Genomic DNA, 17,977 nt, shown 5'->3' with positions numbered 1-17,977 from the left:
GACTGAAACACGTTTAAAATGCACTTTTGAATGTGGATTAAGTCTCCACCCACATTTACACGATTTACCATTTATTAAAAGAATGGTCATTCGGAATCCAAAGTGGAAATGTCCATCGATCGTTTACAATTCAACAGTGTACAAACAGTTAGACTACTTGCCATGTAGCTGCAGTACTCCCTGAGAAAAAGAACAGAAAGCAGAAGAATGAGCCGAGCAACTCAGTGATTTCTGCCACTAAGAAAACAAACAACAGAAGTTTCACTTTCTCCACTCTGCAAACAATGATCTGCACAACCATCTATCCAACTGTGCTGGGAGCATTAGGCTCCATTCACACCACAGCAACTGAAAATAGGTTTTGTCTTTTTAAGAGGCCGTCCGTGACTAAGTAACCTACTTCCAACAAGATGTGCCGAACCAAAGCTGCGCTACAGAATTTGCCAACAGAAGCTTATGTGTCAAAATGAAGTTGAAATACAGGTTGTATGATGCAATATCAGTAAATAAAACATCAGTAATGCTGAATTCATACATTACAGAAATCACGCTGTTCATGGCATTTGGCTATTGTATTGTATTGTATTGGTCTTTTACTCAGGTTATTACCACCACATGTGGGGAAATGGTCAGTGAGAACTAACAACGCCGTCCAAAAGCCACTGCGAGGCAAAAATTCTACAAGACAAGAAAATTAATAAGTTACTTCTCTTTCTGGATAACTGAGGTGCTTTGCATTTTTAAAATAATGCTAAGCTCTTACATGGTGAGAAAAATAAACCAATTTTACGGTCTTAAGGCATTAAATTTAAACTGCATAAAAACTCAGCAATACCCAGCACTCTACTGACGCTGGAGTCTATCTCCATGTCTCTGAGGCTTCTATGCGGTGGATTGCTGACCATCTTGGCTTTCCATGGCAGCACAATTGTGTGAGTAAAATGGAATAAAAATCAGTGCTGGTCACTTTAGTAAGACAGCATGGTGAAAAGCCCGATGTAACAGAGACATTTAGTTGGTCTTGTGAGACTGGAGCATGCAGTGCACTACAGGATTTATTTTTTTATTTTTATTTTTTTGATTCTCCCTCTCTTTCTCTGTGCCTCTCCAACCCAGCAGGTGGTCAACGTTTCTCAGTCACTCTCTCTCTCCTTCTCTGCTCTCGCTGCACCTTTGAGTTTGTTTTTCCTTCGGCTCGCTTTGCAGTGTTTTTCATCTGTCTCCAACTGCCGTCATTTCTTTCTCTCAGTGACTCGGCATTTATCTCTTCCTCCCTCTGACACACACACTGAGGGTTGATGGTGAAAATGCAATATTCATCTGTGTTCACCATTAGGCAGGCTGACTGAGGGCTGCGGAAATGAAGATTTAATACAGCCTGAATAATTAAACCACCGAGACCTGTGACTGACACGTAGACACACACTCGCACAGGCACAAACACTGAAACACACTCATGCTTGGTCTACAAACCACAGTGCATCTATCATGACATCATATTCCTGTGTGTGTGTGCGCCTGATGCCTGTGTGCCCGCATTTGTGTGAATCTTTACTACACATTTGCTCTTCATTAAGCTTCCGCTGATCGCGTATTCATCGCTGCAGCCGGGATGTTGGCATAGCTGAGGTGATACTCGCTGCATCAGTGGGCCTTGCCGGGTGGCGGAGGATTACCCCAAGGAGAGAATAACCTAGCAGCCATGTTATACCTTACACCTGTGCTTGCAAGGGAGGAGCTCAACTGACTGCTTTAAATTTTGTCAATGTCATACGAGGCTTAACATTTTTCAACCAATTAAAACAACAAAGTGTCCTTCAAATCTACATAAAAGTAACACTTATAGCAAGCTGCATTCGCTAAACTCCACCCTCTTTGGTGACTATGACTCTTGTCGTCCTTGTGCATTTGTCTGCTAAGCATACTTCTTAGGGTATGACAGGCTGCGCTCTCCACAGTGTCTCCCAGCCAGGGCGACCCACCCTCCCTGCCTTCTGCTGGTGAGGGATTGATGCATGATGTGAGGATCTTTCAAGAGTAAGAGAGAGAATTTCAGGGAGAGCTTCTGAAAAAACATAAGGATGAGCTGGAGGAGAGAAGAAAAGATAAGCTGTGGGATGGTGAGGCTAAAAATAGTCACAGAGAGAAGGAGAGATGAAACATCTGCATGTATATGTGACAGACCATGCTTGTGTGTTCGCCTATGAACACATCTGTGTTCACAACAACAGCAGCAGAATCCAGGGGCAAGATACAAATTTTCCTTGCTTTTACTCTTACTGATACATACAATACGGTTGTGTGGGCAGTACACGCATACACACATAGTGCTACAATGTGACTGAGGGGCTGAATTACATTACCAGTACTCAAAAAATGCTTACACCACCTCAATTCACCGCATTGTTCTCCATTAACAAATTAGAAGGATGTACGAGAGTTTGCCAAAACACCTGATACAATCCCACACTGATTTCCCCGAGGTGGAAATGCGATTATTGACTCTTGGACAAGCGTCTGAAAAGTTTCCTGTAGAAGTTCAGGAAAAAAAGGGGGGAGGGTTGGAGGGCTGTCAGAAGCGGTTTGAAAAGCTAAAGGAGGTGCACCACTACTAAACCAAACCAAGGGTTAAACACTGGCTGGTCACGGTCCGACAAAGACCCATCTGGCAAGGAAGACGTGGTTACTTCACCCTGTCGCGTCCACTTCCTCTCTATGTTCTCTCTTTCTTTCTCTCTCTCTCTCCGTTAACTCCAACCATGGAGCGCATTTGGAAAATAAATTGCGTCAGTCTGAATTTAATCTGCTGCTTGTTACTGCCAGAGTTTCTGTACTTGCCTCCCTGCCCTTGTCTTTGTTTCTTTCTTTACTTTTTTTTCTTCTCTTCTCTCACTCTGTTTACATCTGGTCTCAATTACAAAACCTCTGTCCGTCTTTGGTTTGTCTTCTGTGAAATACATGCACCATGCACAGATCGGTATGGGGGTATTACCTCCACCCATTTTCTCTTATTTGTTCCCTCTGCCCAAGGTTTATATATTTATAGTCATATAAATATACAATTTACATTATATGAAATATTATTAAATATGGCCTGGGCACACCTCCTCTTAATATTAGGCTAAAACACACGTGTGGTTGTGTTAATGTGAGTCCAGCCATGAGCTACATAGGTGTGCTTAGGTGGAGAGATGGGATGAATAGAGAGAGGAGAAAACAAGGAAAGGGGAAGTTGTGTATGGTTACAAATTGGGCATGGGCAGAAAGATGAAGACAGACCAGAAATGGAGTCTGTGGATCGTGACAGTGGGCATAAAAACGACGAGTGACACTGCCGAAACATTTTTTGGTTGAAGGCAACGCGTGGGTGGAGAAAGGAGGAAAAAATAAAGGGTGATGATGAGGGGTGAAGACAGATATTACTAACAGATAAAAGACACTGGGAGGGAGAGAGGGGAAAGAGTAAAAAGGAAAGGGGTGGATATTATTCAACCACTCGCCCACTCTGCCCTCCCCCTCACCCACATGCCCCCTGCAGCCCTGTGCTGCTGGTTGTGCTTTGTCCTGATAAGAACCAGTGACAGTCTTACACACACAAGCTAAAGCAGTATAGACAAACACACACGTATATCCGTGCACACAGCGAGGCCCCTCAAGCGGCCTTGGCCTACAATCTGTGGGATGTCCTTCTCTGGAGTGTGTGCGCAAATGTGTACGTGTGTTTGTGTGTGTGTTCTGCTCAGTGTCTGAGTACCAGCCAGGGTAAACACAGTGTGCCAGAATGTCACGGTCCGGGGCCTTCACACCTCCATCACAAATAACCCTGTCAGCCATAGAGAACGAGAGCGCGCGCGCGCGTGTGTGTGTGTGTGTATGTGTAAGGGAGAGAGAGAAAGAATGAATGTGTGGGTAGGCTGTATGCTATGGGTGTATGTGCTTGGTTAAGGGTGTGTGAGCGAAAGACAGCGCTCGAGAAAATATATTCATGTGTATAGTTGTGCTTTGTTCACAGTGCAGTGTATATGGAGCCTCTCTAGTTAATGCAGTGTCTAGGGACAGTGTGTCACACACTAAGATTTCATTTGAGTAATTGGCAACAGACAGGAGAGCTTGAGAGTGTGTGAATGTGTGAGTGTGTCTAGTACCATAACAACTGCAGTGATGCTTTGATACACACACATCCTTATATGAACTGTGTGCCTGTTGTATATGTATTGTTGAGTGTTTTAAAAGAATAGTTCAAAATTCTGGAAAGACTTTTTCCCTTTCTTGGAGAGAGTTAGATAAGAAGATTGCTACCACTGTCATAATCATCATCATCTATTTCTCGGCCAGGACCAGTAACCTTACTGGAATCTCAACTAGTTGCCTAGCAACAACTCCAAGCTAAGACATAGTCCAGCACATAACCCTCTGAACAGTGAATTGCCTTTTTACCTTGTTTTGTACAGATTAAACAAATGAGATAAGATATGTTTGATATGTCTGTTAGATATATGACATGTTCACTAAAAGGCCTTACCAGGTGCTGGTAAGAAGGCTTTTTTTTTTCTTTCTTTTTTTTTACTCTTTGGCGGAGCCAGGCTTGCTGTTTCGCCCCAGTTTTCACTCTTTGTGCTAAGCTAAGCTACTGTTGGCTTCAGCTAAATATTTACTGTGCAGACATAGATATCCTCATCTAACTGATTGCGAATAAGCATATTTCATGTACACAACCACACAAGGAGGAGGAAGTAGGGGGAAGAGAGTGAAGAGGATGAGGAGGAGGGTGACATCACTTTAGCCCATCATGCATTCATGCATGGAGGGGACAGAAGGAGGACAAGGAGCGGAAGGTGTTGAATTTATTAAAGAGTGAAAAATTCATCACTGGAGCCACACATTCCATGTCATACAGACATGGAGGCCACACCAAAAATAAATATAGACGTGGACAGTGATAGAGAAGTTACTGTGACTGATTAGATGAACAAAAACAGGATACCAATGAACACTGCAGCACATTCGAAACTAAAATTACCGCTTCACTTTTATATGCCTCCGCCACTCAGACTAGTTTCAGGTTACACCCGTTTATCCAGAATCATACAAAATATTAAACTTTTGAGTTAAGTTCCGTCATAATTGCTGTGTGAGTTTTTGAGTTATGGCTACAACCGCGTTTTGTGAGGTCACTGTGACCTTGACCTTTGACCACTGAAATCTAATCAGTTCATCCTTGAGCCCAAATGAATGTTTGTGCTAAATTTGAAGAAATTCCCTCAAGGCGTTATTGAGATATCCCATTCATGAAAATGAGACAACTCGAAAACATCATGCCTCCGGCTCTGACTGTCGCTGGCGCAGAGGCATAATAAAGTGTAAGACAGGATGATGACTATAATGGCTACATCCTGACAGAAAGTGGAGTTTGGACATAAACGTAAACCACATCACCACATTTGGAAGAAACACATGGAATCTTAATATGTTGTATGTGATGCCCATCAGTCTTACATTTTCCTCAATCTGAATCTAAACCCAAAACAAACAATATCGTGATTGTTCAAAAAATAAGGCTTAAAGCAAAGAATACGAGAGATGGAAGGGGAAACGCAGCTAGAAAGTTTAGAAGGCAGCACTGTACCCACAAATCTCAATCAAGTTAACCGCCGCCTTGATTGCTCAAGTGAGACTGAGCCTTGCTTTGCAGCAAAACAAACACGTAAGCATGTCTTAACATAGCTGAGCCCAACCACCCTGAACCTTCCCTGGCACTCATCAAGGCATTGGCTCAGAATAGAGCTTTCTCTCCAGGGGTGTGGAAGGAGCAAGGAGGAGAGGAGGAGGAGAAAGAAGGTAGGAAAGTGGAGGGAGAAATGGTATTCAAGTTCCTTCAAAAAAAAAAAAAAAAAAAAAAAGAGGAAAGGATACAAAGGAATAAAGGGGAAAGTTTTATGATATGAGTAAAGGAATAATACAGCAAGGAGACTTTCCTTTCTTCTTTCACCCTAACCTTCTCTCTTTGCAGCTTTTTTTGTTTTATAATAAAGTAACTCTTACTCCTCTCCTGCAATTTTCCGCCCGGTCGCTCCTTAATTCGAGAATTTGTTTGTTGTGCCATTGGAGGCATTGTTGATTCATGCATATTTGATTTGGAAATGTCACTCATTATATTTATTTCCTCTCTGCTTACCCTGTCTATCCATTTCCTTCCCTCTTTCTTCTCTCTCTTGGCACAGTCTGTTCACAAAAACAAACATCACTTTTACTCCTTGGCTGGCTTGTTTAATACATTCTTTGTTGAATTTTCTTTCTTTTGACTTGTGTTTTTTTTTGCCTGACATTCACAAAAAACGTATTCCATACAATGTAATTTGGTCGAACAAATTGCAGATGGATGAGATAGTGCTGCTCGTGTGAGAAGGAGAACATAAAATAGAGGAGGAGAAAAAGCACCCTCATCGGCAACACACCGGCCCTCTGGGTTGCCATGGTAACACACGATTCAGATACTGTCAGAAGACAGCGAAACACTTGAAGAGGAAAAAAAAAAAGGAAATAATTTAAGGATAGAGAGGAAGAAATGTTTGATGTTAAACTATCAGATGTTTATTATATTAATGATGACATTGATGTTTATTGGTTTTTATTGAGCTGCAACTACTCATTTTTAAGGTTTTAGTATTTCTATCAGGCCAGTGAAGAAATGGGAGAATAACAACATGAGAAGCATCTCTCAACTTTTTGTGAAAACTTCTATCTGGCCTTTTGTCTGAAAATTAGTGTTTATCTGCCGGAGAGTGGCAAAGGTCTGAGTGATATGTGTGCTATCAGGAGAGCCACTTCTTCTTTTATGTTAAACACCGCTGTTTATATTCAGGGTCAAGCTACATCATGGCAAAAAAAGAAAGAAAAAAGAAAAAAAAAAGAAAAAGGACCATCTCAGGTCTAAATTAGCATATGTGATCACATATAGAAGTCCCTGATGGCATCGCAAACCATTCTCACTGCACTCACAGATAAAGAGGCAAAACCATAAGGTGTTAAGGAAGAGAAGTATATTTCGCCTTTCTTTAACAATATATAATCCTCTTTCTTCTTTCTTTAACCATGTATAATCTACGCACAGACGGAGGAAGGTGAAGAAAAAGACGGATGAGAAAAAGATGGGGTGAATGAGCATCAAAGTGGTGAGGGATGAGGGAGAGAAAAGAGAGAGAGAGAGAGATGGGCCCTGGAGAGGAGAGGGATAAGTCTAGCCTACAGGAAGAGCTGTACTAGTTGGGGCATTGAGTGCGCAACTAATGGATATGGCAGCTAGGAGAAGGATGATGAATGACTCCGTATGTGTGTGCACATGCATGTCACTGTCAAAATGTTTACACTTTTGTGTATGAAAGACAAAGTGTAGCAGTTGTGTGTCTCTGCGGTGTGTGTGTGTGTGTGAGTATATATATGTGTGTGTGTGTGTGTGTGTGTGTGTGTGTGTGTGTGTGTGTCAGTGCAGATGATGGATTCTCTAGCGGAGCATGCGGTTGGTGGTTTCTTGGGCAGACGAGGTGACAGGAGAGGGCTCTCTGTCCACATGCCACCGTCAGCCGGTCTGTCTTTCCCCTCTTTCTTCCTGCTGCCTCGCTCACCCTTCCACTCTCTCAATCTCGTCATCTCCCTCTTCAGCCATTTGTCTCCTTCACTCCGTCATGCTGTCTCTCTTTGTTCTTGCCCATCCTTTTTTGAACCAAGCCTCTACCTCAAAATGTACTGTAACAAATATATATTTTTACAAAAGGCCCCAAAACGTGTAATGTGTTTATGATCTCATATCATCTAAATACCTCACAAACAGTAATTAGTCAGCATGTGGATAGACGTAGACCCTGCACTTAATATATGATACACCTCGATTCGTCCCCAAGGGTCTTCGTCTCCTACTGTTCACCAATATTACTACTGAGTTTATATGTTTACTTGCACTCTGCATCCTGCTTTCCTCTATTTTTCCTTTAATCACTGCAGGCCTTTCCTGTCTATCCATCCGTTGCCCCTCTGGCCTCTCTCAGCTCAGAGTGTGCTAGCCAGCGCTCTCCCCATGTCTTGCAGATGGGCACACTAATCCGCTAACGTTAGCTCTGTGAGGCGTGAAGGCTGGGCCCGTGTGTTGTTTTGGACAAGCACGGAGGCTGTGGTTTATCATGGTAGTGTTTGGGATTCTGCACAGCTCCGGTTGAGAGAAGAGATAAATAGGAAAGTAATTGGATAAAGGTTGACCAATTAATAAAGGCCAGTGATTCAGGCCGACCAACAAGAGGGGGGTGGGGGGGTGGGGGTTAATCTGCATTACGATAACAGGGAGAGTCAGACCACAAACACAAGGAGATAAGGTGGAATTGTGTGTGTGTGTGCATTTGTCCATTTATGTGTGTGAGGTGTCAATCAGATAAAGCTCAGGCATGACTGTCAGTCACTTGGGAGTGCAGGGGATTTACATCCATAAGTCCATTGAGAAGATATGTATTTGATTGCCTTTTTCTGTGCCTGTTAATATATGCAAGACTGTGTTTGGTGTGCATGAGAGAAAGGAAAAAACCACAGTGAAAACATAACATTGCTATGTGTCCATCACTAATATCTTTATATACACTCCAGCAGTTGACAAACACTTGTTATGCCTTGCATGTTGCCTGTTGTAGCCGCCACTCGGCACGATTGATATTAGTTTTTATGCTAATGCAGCATTTGCCTATGTAAGAACAACGCAGTATTCATCCCGGTCTGCTTATGGCCTTATGGGCCACGACAGAATTATTGCTGCACAGTACATAAGCTGTTGTCACTGTGCCAAGAGCCACTATTACACATACAGACAGCAGATACACACAGCAGGGTGATGTGAGGAAACCTGAGGCGAAAGCCCCATAGGGTACGAAGGTAAAGATGTGTGTAGCTGAATGCCTTTTGTTGCTTTAATCTGAGTTTGCATGTGGGGAAAAAATTAGAAGCTTTCGCTGTGCAAGCCACACTATACTGCATGTGAAACATGGTGGTTATATCATGAGGAACTGTTGTAGATTTGCTCAAATGTATGGATAATAAAACATTACATTCAATAAGACTATGAAAACAAGTGATCAAATCTCTTAAGCTGCAGTTTGGACTTAACCCACATTTCTGTCAAGGGGGACACATATAAAGTTGCATTAGAGCTATAAAAATGTCCTTAACATGCTGTAAAATGACAGCAATACGTCTAAATCTTACCTCAGAGATGTTGACACGTCCCTCCTGGAAAGAGCAGTCATTGGCATTCTGGGTGCACATGTGGCGGTACTTGCACCAGTGGCATGGGAAGGAGCCATTCACACAAGAAAGACAGCTAAAACAGAGAGAAAGGAGAGGAGACAGGGAATTAGGAGGGTCACTTGTTTCTGACTCGAGTCTAAATTATTTATATTACTACTCTATGATTCATTTGACAAACTAGAGTGATGATGGCAAAAAAACTGTACTGAATGAGGTGTTATCAAATTTACGTCACAATAATATCTAATACTCAAAGTGTTCAACAAAGTGATTAACTGATCAGTAGAAGTCCGCATTTTAATTTGCCATGCCATCTCCCTAAGCAAATGCACTATAATAAGGAATATAGCTGTGATGTTCAATGATCTCCCTCACACTCGGCCCACTCACTGCATACATTTCCCCTCTTTTCCCTCTTTCTATACCTCTGCTGTATCGTTCTTTCCATCCATTCAGCCCTGAGCCTCTTTCTTTCTGTCCCTCCGTCTCTGCCTCTCTCACTCTATCCATCCCTTTCATTCGCTGCCGTCTCATTTTAAAAAGCTCTCCCCCTGTTCTTTGTCTAAAGCTCTCTTTCATCCGTGGGGCTAAGAGCGCTCCACCATTTTAAATTCACCTTCTTTAGCTGAGGCGAGGTGCAGATAGACAGACTGAAAGAGAAAGATGGGAGAAAGAAGGGGGGGGGGAGAGAGAGATCAAAAGCAGGTGGATTTCCCTGAGAGAGGTAGAGACGCCAGGTATCGTGGGAGAGAGAGAAGGGAGAAAATAGGGAGAAAGGGGGGGTGTAGCCTGAGGGGCTCTGCATGGGAGTCTCATGGGAGATGGAGGAAACATTAGGTTGGAAGTTGGGAACTGTGTGTGTGTGTGTGTGTGTGTGTGTGTGTGTGTGTGTGTGTGTGTGTATTCACCAGGACCTGGGGAGGAGGGCCAGACAGGTTCAAGTGCACAGTTTATCAACACAGCCTTATGTTATTGGGGCTCTCTAAGCCCTCAAGAGATGCTATACTACTGGGTATCTCACTTATGTGTGCAGCATTATCTAATGTAGGCATAATGAGTTTACAAATAAAATTGTTTCATTTTATTACAAAGCTTACTGAAGCCTTTTGTCTTGAACATTTAGTTCAGTTTCAGAATTTCTTCTCTGTGACTCATTTAGCTATTATAGTCTGTGTGAGCATATGGTTTACTGGAAGTATAATAAAATACTGCTTTTAATGCAGTCAAGGTAAGCAAGTCTATATCCATAACACTAAAAGAGCAGATACAGAGAAGTCCTCACTCACCAGGCAGGCTGATTTGTATAAAACCACATCTACCAGGTATGAATTTGCACATCTGTCTGAGCTGCTATGAGCACACTCCCGACAAGTTCTCAAGTGTGTTTTAACCCTGTGTAAAATGCCAGCTACCCTTTCCCTCATCCGCATGAAAAATGAGGGCTTTAACGCTTGAGCTCAGACATGGAGCACATATACGAATCCATCAAACCCTGACGTGGATTCATTTGGATCAATTAGGGCCGCTCGTTTGGTAGGTGCGCACTTTAAGCGATTGTTTCCAGCCCAGACCCCTCCTTTTGAGCGAGATCAGAGGCTGGAGCTTAATTCAATCCCACTGCCGCTTTAATTGACCAATTTAGCATTGTGCTGAGAGAAGCTGTCCATTTAGAATGAGGGATGTGCGGCTAAGGAAATGACAGGCCCCTTAATACCACACAAGACCAAATAGGAGATTTGTCAATGTTGCCAACAAATGGAGGCAAAGCGATTAGGCTACGCTAGAATAGGTTAGCATACTGTTCTCAGACTGAAAGAGCAGAACTAGGGGGATTTAGCTCAATGTTTTCTCCCAAGTGATTTGGTCAGGAACACAAAAAACGGGTGTCAATCCTGAACAAAAGAGCAGATGACATTAGTGATGCAGGACAAATGGACACGAGGCTGGGCTCATTGTGCTGCTTTTGGTGTTTGTTAGCAATCACTACTTTGAATGTCAAAGAGTCTTTCCTTCTGTTGGGGGCCACCAATGGATCAGTGCTCATCAAAATACAGTACAACACCAACTTAACACAGTAGGTAACCAGAACGTGGCAGTGAACAGAGCAGTCAACACCCGTCAACATATCTGTCACTAAGCCCCGATAACATTTTTATCTGACTTTTATCTTTTATTCATGTCAAATCAACCTTGTTAGTGTACCAGTGACTTTGAAATAACGAGCAAAATATCAGCAGGTAACCACAGCCAACTTTCTCTGACTTTTATGATTACGCCCTTTGAAATAAAAGAGGGTGCACCATTATGTGTGCCACCCAAGGCCAGCAGTAGGCCCTGTCTGACAACCCCCTACTGCTTGCTCTTTGGTTCCTTGAAGTAACCACGGCCCCCTGTCACGAACTGCGTTAGGATCTCAAAACCTCTCTTTTAGCCTCGGACACAAACCCTTTTCAGGAAAAGCCCACCCAGGGCCATTTCAGGACGTCCTATAATTCTTCTTCTCTTGTCCAGGGGTGGGCTCCTTTCTTTGGACCCCCCAGTATCTCGTTATTGCTCCTTCCTGTCACTCGACATCGCCCGTAGCCACTCAGAGCGGCTTTGAGCGGCTGCAGACACGCTCCCCGTATGGCCACGCTCATAATGCTAATTTAATCCGTTCATATTCAGATGCTAATCGAGCTACGGTAGCTTTGGAGCTGTAGTGTTTTTTTAAGCGCCCGACACAATAGGCTGTGATTTACTCCTCTCTCCTCTCCTTGGTCAGTTTGGAGTGTTAAATACAATCTGCTCTCCTAGTGAGGTGCATTTGACACTCCTGCACTTGGCAAAATGAGTTATTTATTGGCTACTATTCATTTCAAAGGAGTGGAGGTGAATAATTTAATGGTCCTCTGGAGTAGTCTGTCCTATCATTACTGGATCCCTTTAAAATTTGAGGGGGGTTGATAAAACACCTGGGGCTAGTATTCATGCACATAATTTTATTAACGTATTTCTGAGAGTTTAGTTTACAGAAAAATAGTGCAATCAGAAGGTGCCTATCACAGGGACTTAACCGGCAGCAACATTTGGACAACGCTTAAAATTCATTGTATAATTCCGTCTTTTCAGCTACACCAATTTCCTCTTTTTTTCCTTGCATCCACAGAATTTTACATTGTTCTTTTTCCAAAAAAACTTTAATATCTCTTTCTGTGACATTCAATCCGCTCTTTTCTCCCAATTACACTGAGAGCACCCTCAATCACACAACAAAGGACCCAGACAGTGCCCGAGCCACATTAACCATAGCAAGAAAAGGTGGTTCACATGGCCTTACACAGACATTTAAACCCCAATTCATTGGCAGACTATCCTCCATATTTCTAATAAATGGGGGGCTGTGGAATGAGAAAAGGCGTATGGAAATATTTAATTAAGGAGCAATCATGGCTGTGGGTGTTTTCTATGTCAATCTCGGCAACCCTTAAACTGAAACAGTGGGAATTCTAATTAGATTAATACCACTATGCAAATTTATGGCATTTTTGAAAAGGCAAGGGCCACGACATAATCAGTTGAGTAAATAAGCAGGAGGGGCGTTGTTTTTTTTGGGGGACTGGGGTTTGGGTTGGGTGTGTGAGAGTAAACTATTTAGAAACATGATGGAGCAATTCCAATTTCTGGCTCATTCCTTCCCTTCCAAAAGGCAGAGTTATGATTACCCACATAAAGTACACATATTCATACTGTAGGAAATAGTGGAGTCCGGTATGATACCACAAAAACAGATACACAGGAATTCATTCAAAGCCAGTGAACATTATATCTGCTCAGAAATGTGTTTCTGCATGTTGCGGGAACGTCCTTGCTTCCTTCTCAATGTAAGAGCCTGCAGTATTTTGAGTCTGAGCCAATTAGAGGAAAGCTTAGCTCTGTAAAGAATGACCAAGCATTCTGAAAACAGGGCCTTGCATGTGGTCGTGCAGGCCTGAAGTCATTACGCCATTACCAGTCTGATCTCATCAGACGCCACACACCGACGCCTGGAAGGCACAGCCAGTATGCGGGCCGTAGTGCTCGCTCCAAATGGGATTCTTATCTCAGCATCTCTCTTCGCCATCAGTCGCTGCCGAAGATGCAAAGTGCCATATCTGTAACTTCATTAAACGTGTCCATTACATCACTCGGAGGCTGTATTAGATCAGCTCAGGGAGCGGATTTGATCAGCGTTCATTGGGGTAATACATCTTCAAATGGGCAACTCTCTTGTCTGCGTCACTTCTCATACATTTCTTTCCCTTGGTTTGTGACATTCTTGCTATATTAGTATATTTAATGTGACATCATAATTTAATACATCCATTAAGAGACAATGTTACACTTTTTATTTAATTGGGTGTTTGCTATTTCAACATGAAGCAATTTGTACTCACAGGATTTTCATCTGATGCAAGATATACCCTTGACAGTAAAAGGAACTAGGAGTTAGAGCAAACACCACAAGGTCCTTATGGGAGATGAATTAACTGTGAGTTGACATTGTAAACCACCACACCCTTAACCAGCTGAGCTAATCATCGTTGTTGTGGCAGGGGATTTGTGTACGAGGGCAGGGAGACGGGGGGAGTTGGGTTAAAGGTCACAGTAACGGATTAGGTGTCCAGGACATTCAGAGCTTCAATGAGCTGTAAGTGACAGAGCAGAGAGAGGTGTGCCTGTGCATGTCTATGTGTATGTGCATGTGTGTTTGCGGACAATCCTCTATGGAGGCTCATCTAACATCCAGAGGGAAGCCATGATGGAGCCCTGCGGTACCCCAGGGGCCTCCGAGCCATCTGCTGCCCCAAGGCTAATACCCCAGCAGACGTTTCAGGCTCCCCTGGATCAGCCATGGATGGACGGGAGGGAGGGTATTGTGTGGGGCAGGGTGGAGGACTTGGATGATTCTTTTACCCCAGCAGGGTGCATCAGGCTCATGGTGAGACTGACCTAGGGGTGTGGCTGGATGGGTGGTGGAGATTTTCAGCAGAAGGTGGATTAGGAGAGGCAGTGAACTGCTATTGGGCAGAGAGCTCAGGGCATCTGGAGTGTGAAGGAGACCAACTCATTGGAAAAGACACAAGACTTGATTCACCATATTACAGAACTACAGTATTTGCCTCGTCATTCGTGTGTAAATAAGTATCAGACTGAGTATTTGAGTGCTCAAAAAAGATGAAGCTATTTGTTTTATTAAGTGGGGAAGAGGCATAAGTGAGGTTAGAATCTGTGATTGGGAGGCATTACGGCAGACCATTGCGTAATGAATTAATCATCAAAGTATCATTAGTGTGCGTCGTGGGTTATGATAATAAGACTAGAATTACCATCTCATATCCCGATCGTTTCTCATATACAGCACGTTCGATTTTTCACTCCAGTGGTAACTGAAGCCTCCCGTGGAGGTCGGTGGGGTTGAGATATTTATGTGTGTGTGTCTAACTGTATCTGTCGTGGACAGTAACATGAGACAGCTCATGTGGAGATTAGACAGAGACCATTTCTTAAAAGATCAAGAGGGAAAAGAATAAAAATGAAGGATTAAAAAAAAAGCAAAACAAAAAAAAAAGCAAATGACCGTCAAATGCACCCAGAAAAATAATAACAATAAATAATAATTATTCTAACTTACGATTGGTGGACGCTACAATTATAGAAGACAAAGTCGACGCTGGCAAACTTCTTGCCTGTCTCTTTGGATTTCAGGTAGAGCTTCACCACCCGCTTGTCACCTGAACCAAAAAGATACATGAAAACATAGTTAGTGCAGAGTAGTAATATCCTCCAAATCTGTAAAATCTTACAGAAAAATATGACAAATTAATTACTGAACACTTAAATCACTCCTGATAACTATAACAGAATAAATGTAACAAATTGGGTGTATATTTAAACAATTTTTGTTCAATGATACATCAGCACACTTTAAATTTGAATTCCACTTGTGTGACCTCAACAGATAACATGCACACACAAAGAAACACTGTAGCTTAGCAACACACCACTCATGTCACACCCACAGTAGGGTGGCATTAAAAATAGCAACACCAATCAGTGTTTGGATGCCAGAGCTGATGAGAACTCATAATGGGGCATAATGGCCTCAGTTGAAGAAGTACTGAGAAGTCGCTTTGAGGAAACTTGGTGCGCAGTATCAGACATGTTTTCACTGCTTTGAATGTCGATACGAAGCAGGTTTTTATCGTCTTTGTGGTGTGACAGAATTGAACATGAAACAGGTGCATAATCTCTGCAAAAAAAAAAAAAAAAGATGTGGATATTTTTAAATCTAACTATAAACCACACTGAAAGTTGCCGCTTTGAAAAGAAGTTAGAAGTATAACCAGTGTCGTTTAGATAGCAAAAATAAATAAAATTAAACTGACAACAGCGCATAATGCATGATAATGGGAATTCAAAAACAGTTCTATTTTCAGTAGATAAATGTAGACTTGCATTTGTGGCTTTGAAGGGGAATGTGCAAGCGTTATTGGTAGTGACACAGTATTCTGAATATAGATGCACTGAGCAAATCATCTGGTAACATTAAAATTCTGTTCTGGTCAGTGCACAGCTCTACACTTCTCCAATGCGAATGTGCAAAAGACTTTGAAAAACAAAAAAACAAAGTGTCAAATGGAATAAGGCGTGTAAGCATAAAAAGAGTTCATTACTAAATTCTTCACATATTCCTCACCATATCCCCAACCCGCCTGCCCACTACTACCACCCAATGACCTCACTGCCCCAATGACTTCATCACCCTTCGCCCTTCCTGTCCCGACCTTTGTTTCTTGTGATTGGGATGACGTCCCGGACGGAGGGAGAGAGGCAGAAGATGTGTCCACCCTGGATCCGTCCCTCAGTCTCCACGTAGTCCTCGAAGGAGCAGTTGACCCCAGCTGACAGATCGGGCACGTTACGAGCCTGGAGGACCAGCTAGGGAGAGAAGGAGAGAGAACGAGAGAGTGAGACAATCAGCGCAAGATCAATGGAAGGACATGCTGTACATGGATTTTTATAAGATATGACATGAGGGTTAATGGGTGTTGGGGGTTGGTGTGTGTGTGACAGCACGAGGAATAAAAGAGGTTGAGCCTATGTGTGTATGTATGTGTGCATCAGTCACTGCCGCAGCTATTACAGCAAGGTTAACGTGTATGTGTTAACGTGCAGAAAGAAAGTCAGGCAAACTGTTATCACTCAAAGCTATGTGGTTACATTGAGGAGCTGCTGACAGAATGAGAGCTCTCGTGCGCACACATGTGCTTAGAGATTTGCATAATATAGATGGCAAGACTGAGAAAGGTAAATTCATACTTAGATCTACATATACCGTGGGCCAAGAGAATGGGAAAGTGGTCTCAGACTTTTGGACCTTATCAATATTCTCTAACTTTTACATGACAAAAGGTAAATGTCCACTGTACACACTATATACACTTATTGTACAAGGTAATGACATGGACAAACAATGTACAGGTACACAATGTGATCTGTCTGCTGTTATCCGTTTTCTGTTACCATATTCTCTATTGCTGTATTGGTTTGCTGATGGAGACATCTGTAGAAATTGTACTTTGTATATTAACTCCTACAACAACACTTTCATTGTCTGGTCCTTTAGTGACGAGCAGTTGCCCAACTAGATCCATAAGAAAAACAGTAGTTCTGTTTGTACTGTTTTGTATATAGAGAGGACAATTAGGAGATTAATTTATGTATGTAGATCCTGCAAAGATATGTGTAGATGTAGTTGTTGATTATACAGCCAGAGGGAGTTCAATAGACCTGTGCCTCGAGCTCAAAATTTGGGGCAGGTGGAAACGAATCAAGGCAACACTTAGATAAACTGGCTTCATATCGCTTCCGATAAAACATGTTTCACGGAACAGGTCTAAACCTTTTCCGATGGACACTGACCTTAAATCACAACATTTTTATACCATAGGCTTCCTAAACAGTTCATGTTGTTTTCTGTTTACAAGGTAAAGCAGTGTAATTTCCACTACAATCAGGACCACAGACAAGAAAAGACATACCTGGACTTCAGACATGGTGACCGATATGTTTCTCGGCTGAACTGTGAGTTCCACACACTGCCTCTGGTCGGAGGCAAACCTCTGTGGCTCTCCTGCTCGTTCACAACGGTCCTTACGTGAACAACTAGGGGAGAGGCAGCAAAAGAGGATGAGAAAGACGAAACAGAGGGAAAGAGAGACAAGAGGGGAAAATTATGGGAAAGATAAGAAGAGAGGTGAGGAGAAAAGGAGGAAAGAACAGATGAGCGAGATGAGGTGATAGGAGAAGAGAAGAGAGAGAGAGAGGATATGAGCAACTGTTAAGCTAATATGACAATCATATTAAGATGACAAACATGCACAGCCATCATCGTCACACAGAAAATGGGAGCAATAATACAAGACAAATAGGCTAATAGCTTCCCCCAGCCATTACTGTAGGCCTTTACATCATTACCTTATTGGCCCTGACATTTGTGAAAGAACCACTAAGCTATGAGAACATCCATCCCCCCCTCATCTTTTCAGTTTAAAGCTCCACCCAATTCAAACTTCTCAGGAGATATACAGGCAATCATTAAAGCTTTCCTGAACCGTAAAAATTATACAATTCCTACCAGCCGCATATCAACGAGGTCAGCAATCCCCCCCCC

The 17,977-nt window shown here is 42.7% G+C and overlaps 1 protein-coding gene across 4 annotated transcripts in view; it reads right to left on the bottom strand.

Annotated features, from left to right (window-relative positions):
- Positions 1-17,977, bottom strand: part of plxna1b (plexin A1b) — a 186,970-nt gene that overhangs the window by 67,147 nt on the left and 101,846 nt on the right. For all 4 annotated transcript variants that reach the window (XM_023423435.2, XM_023423437.2, XM_023423436.2 and 1 more), the window contains exons 6-9: positions 17,346-17,469; positions 16,089-16,242; positions 14,936-15,035; positions 9,241-9,355 (exon numbers count right to left, since the gene is read on the bottom strand). In XM_023423435.2, the coding sequence (XP_023279203.1) occupies positions 9,241-9,355; positions 14,936-15,035; positions 16,089-16,242; positions 17,346-17,469 (493 nt within the window). The remainder of the gene's footprint in view (positions 1-9,240; positions 9,356-14,935; positions 15,036-16,088; positions 16,243-17,345; positions 17,470-17,977) is intronic.

Source organism: Seriola lalandi, unplaced genomic scaffold, assembly GCF_002814215.2.
Source record: "Seriola lalandi dorsalis isolate HSWRI2012SDOR001 ecotype SW California unplaced genomic scaffold, Sedor1 jcf7180002054692, whole genome shotgun sequence".
Lineage (NCBI taxonomy): Eukaryota > Metazoa > Chordata > Actinopteri > Carangiformes > Carangidae > Seriola > Seriola lalandi.
This window is presented reverse-complemented; position numbering and strand designations above follow the sequence as displayed.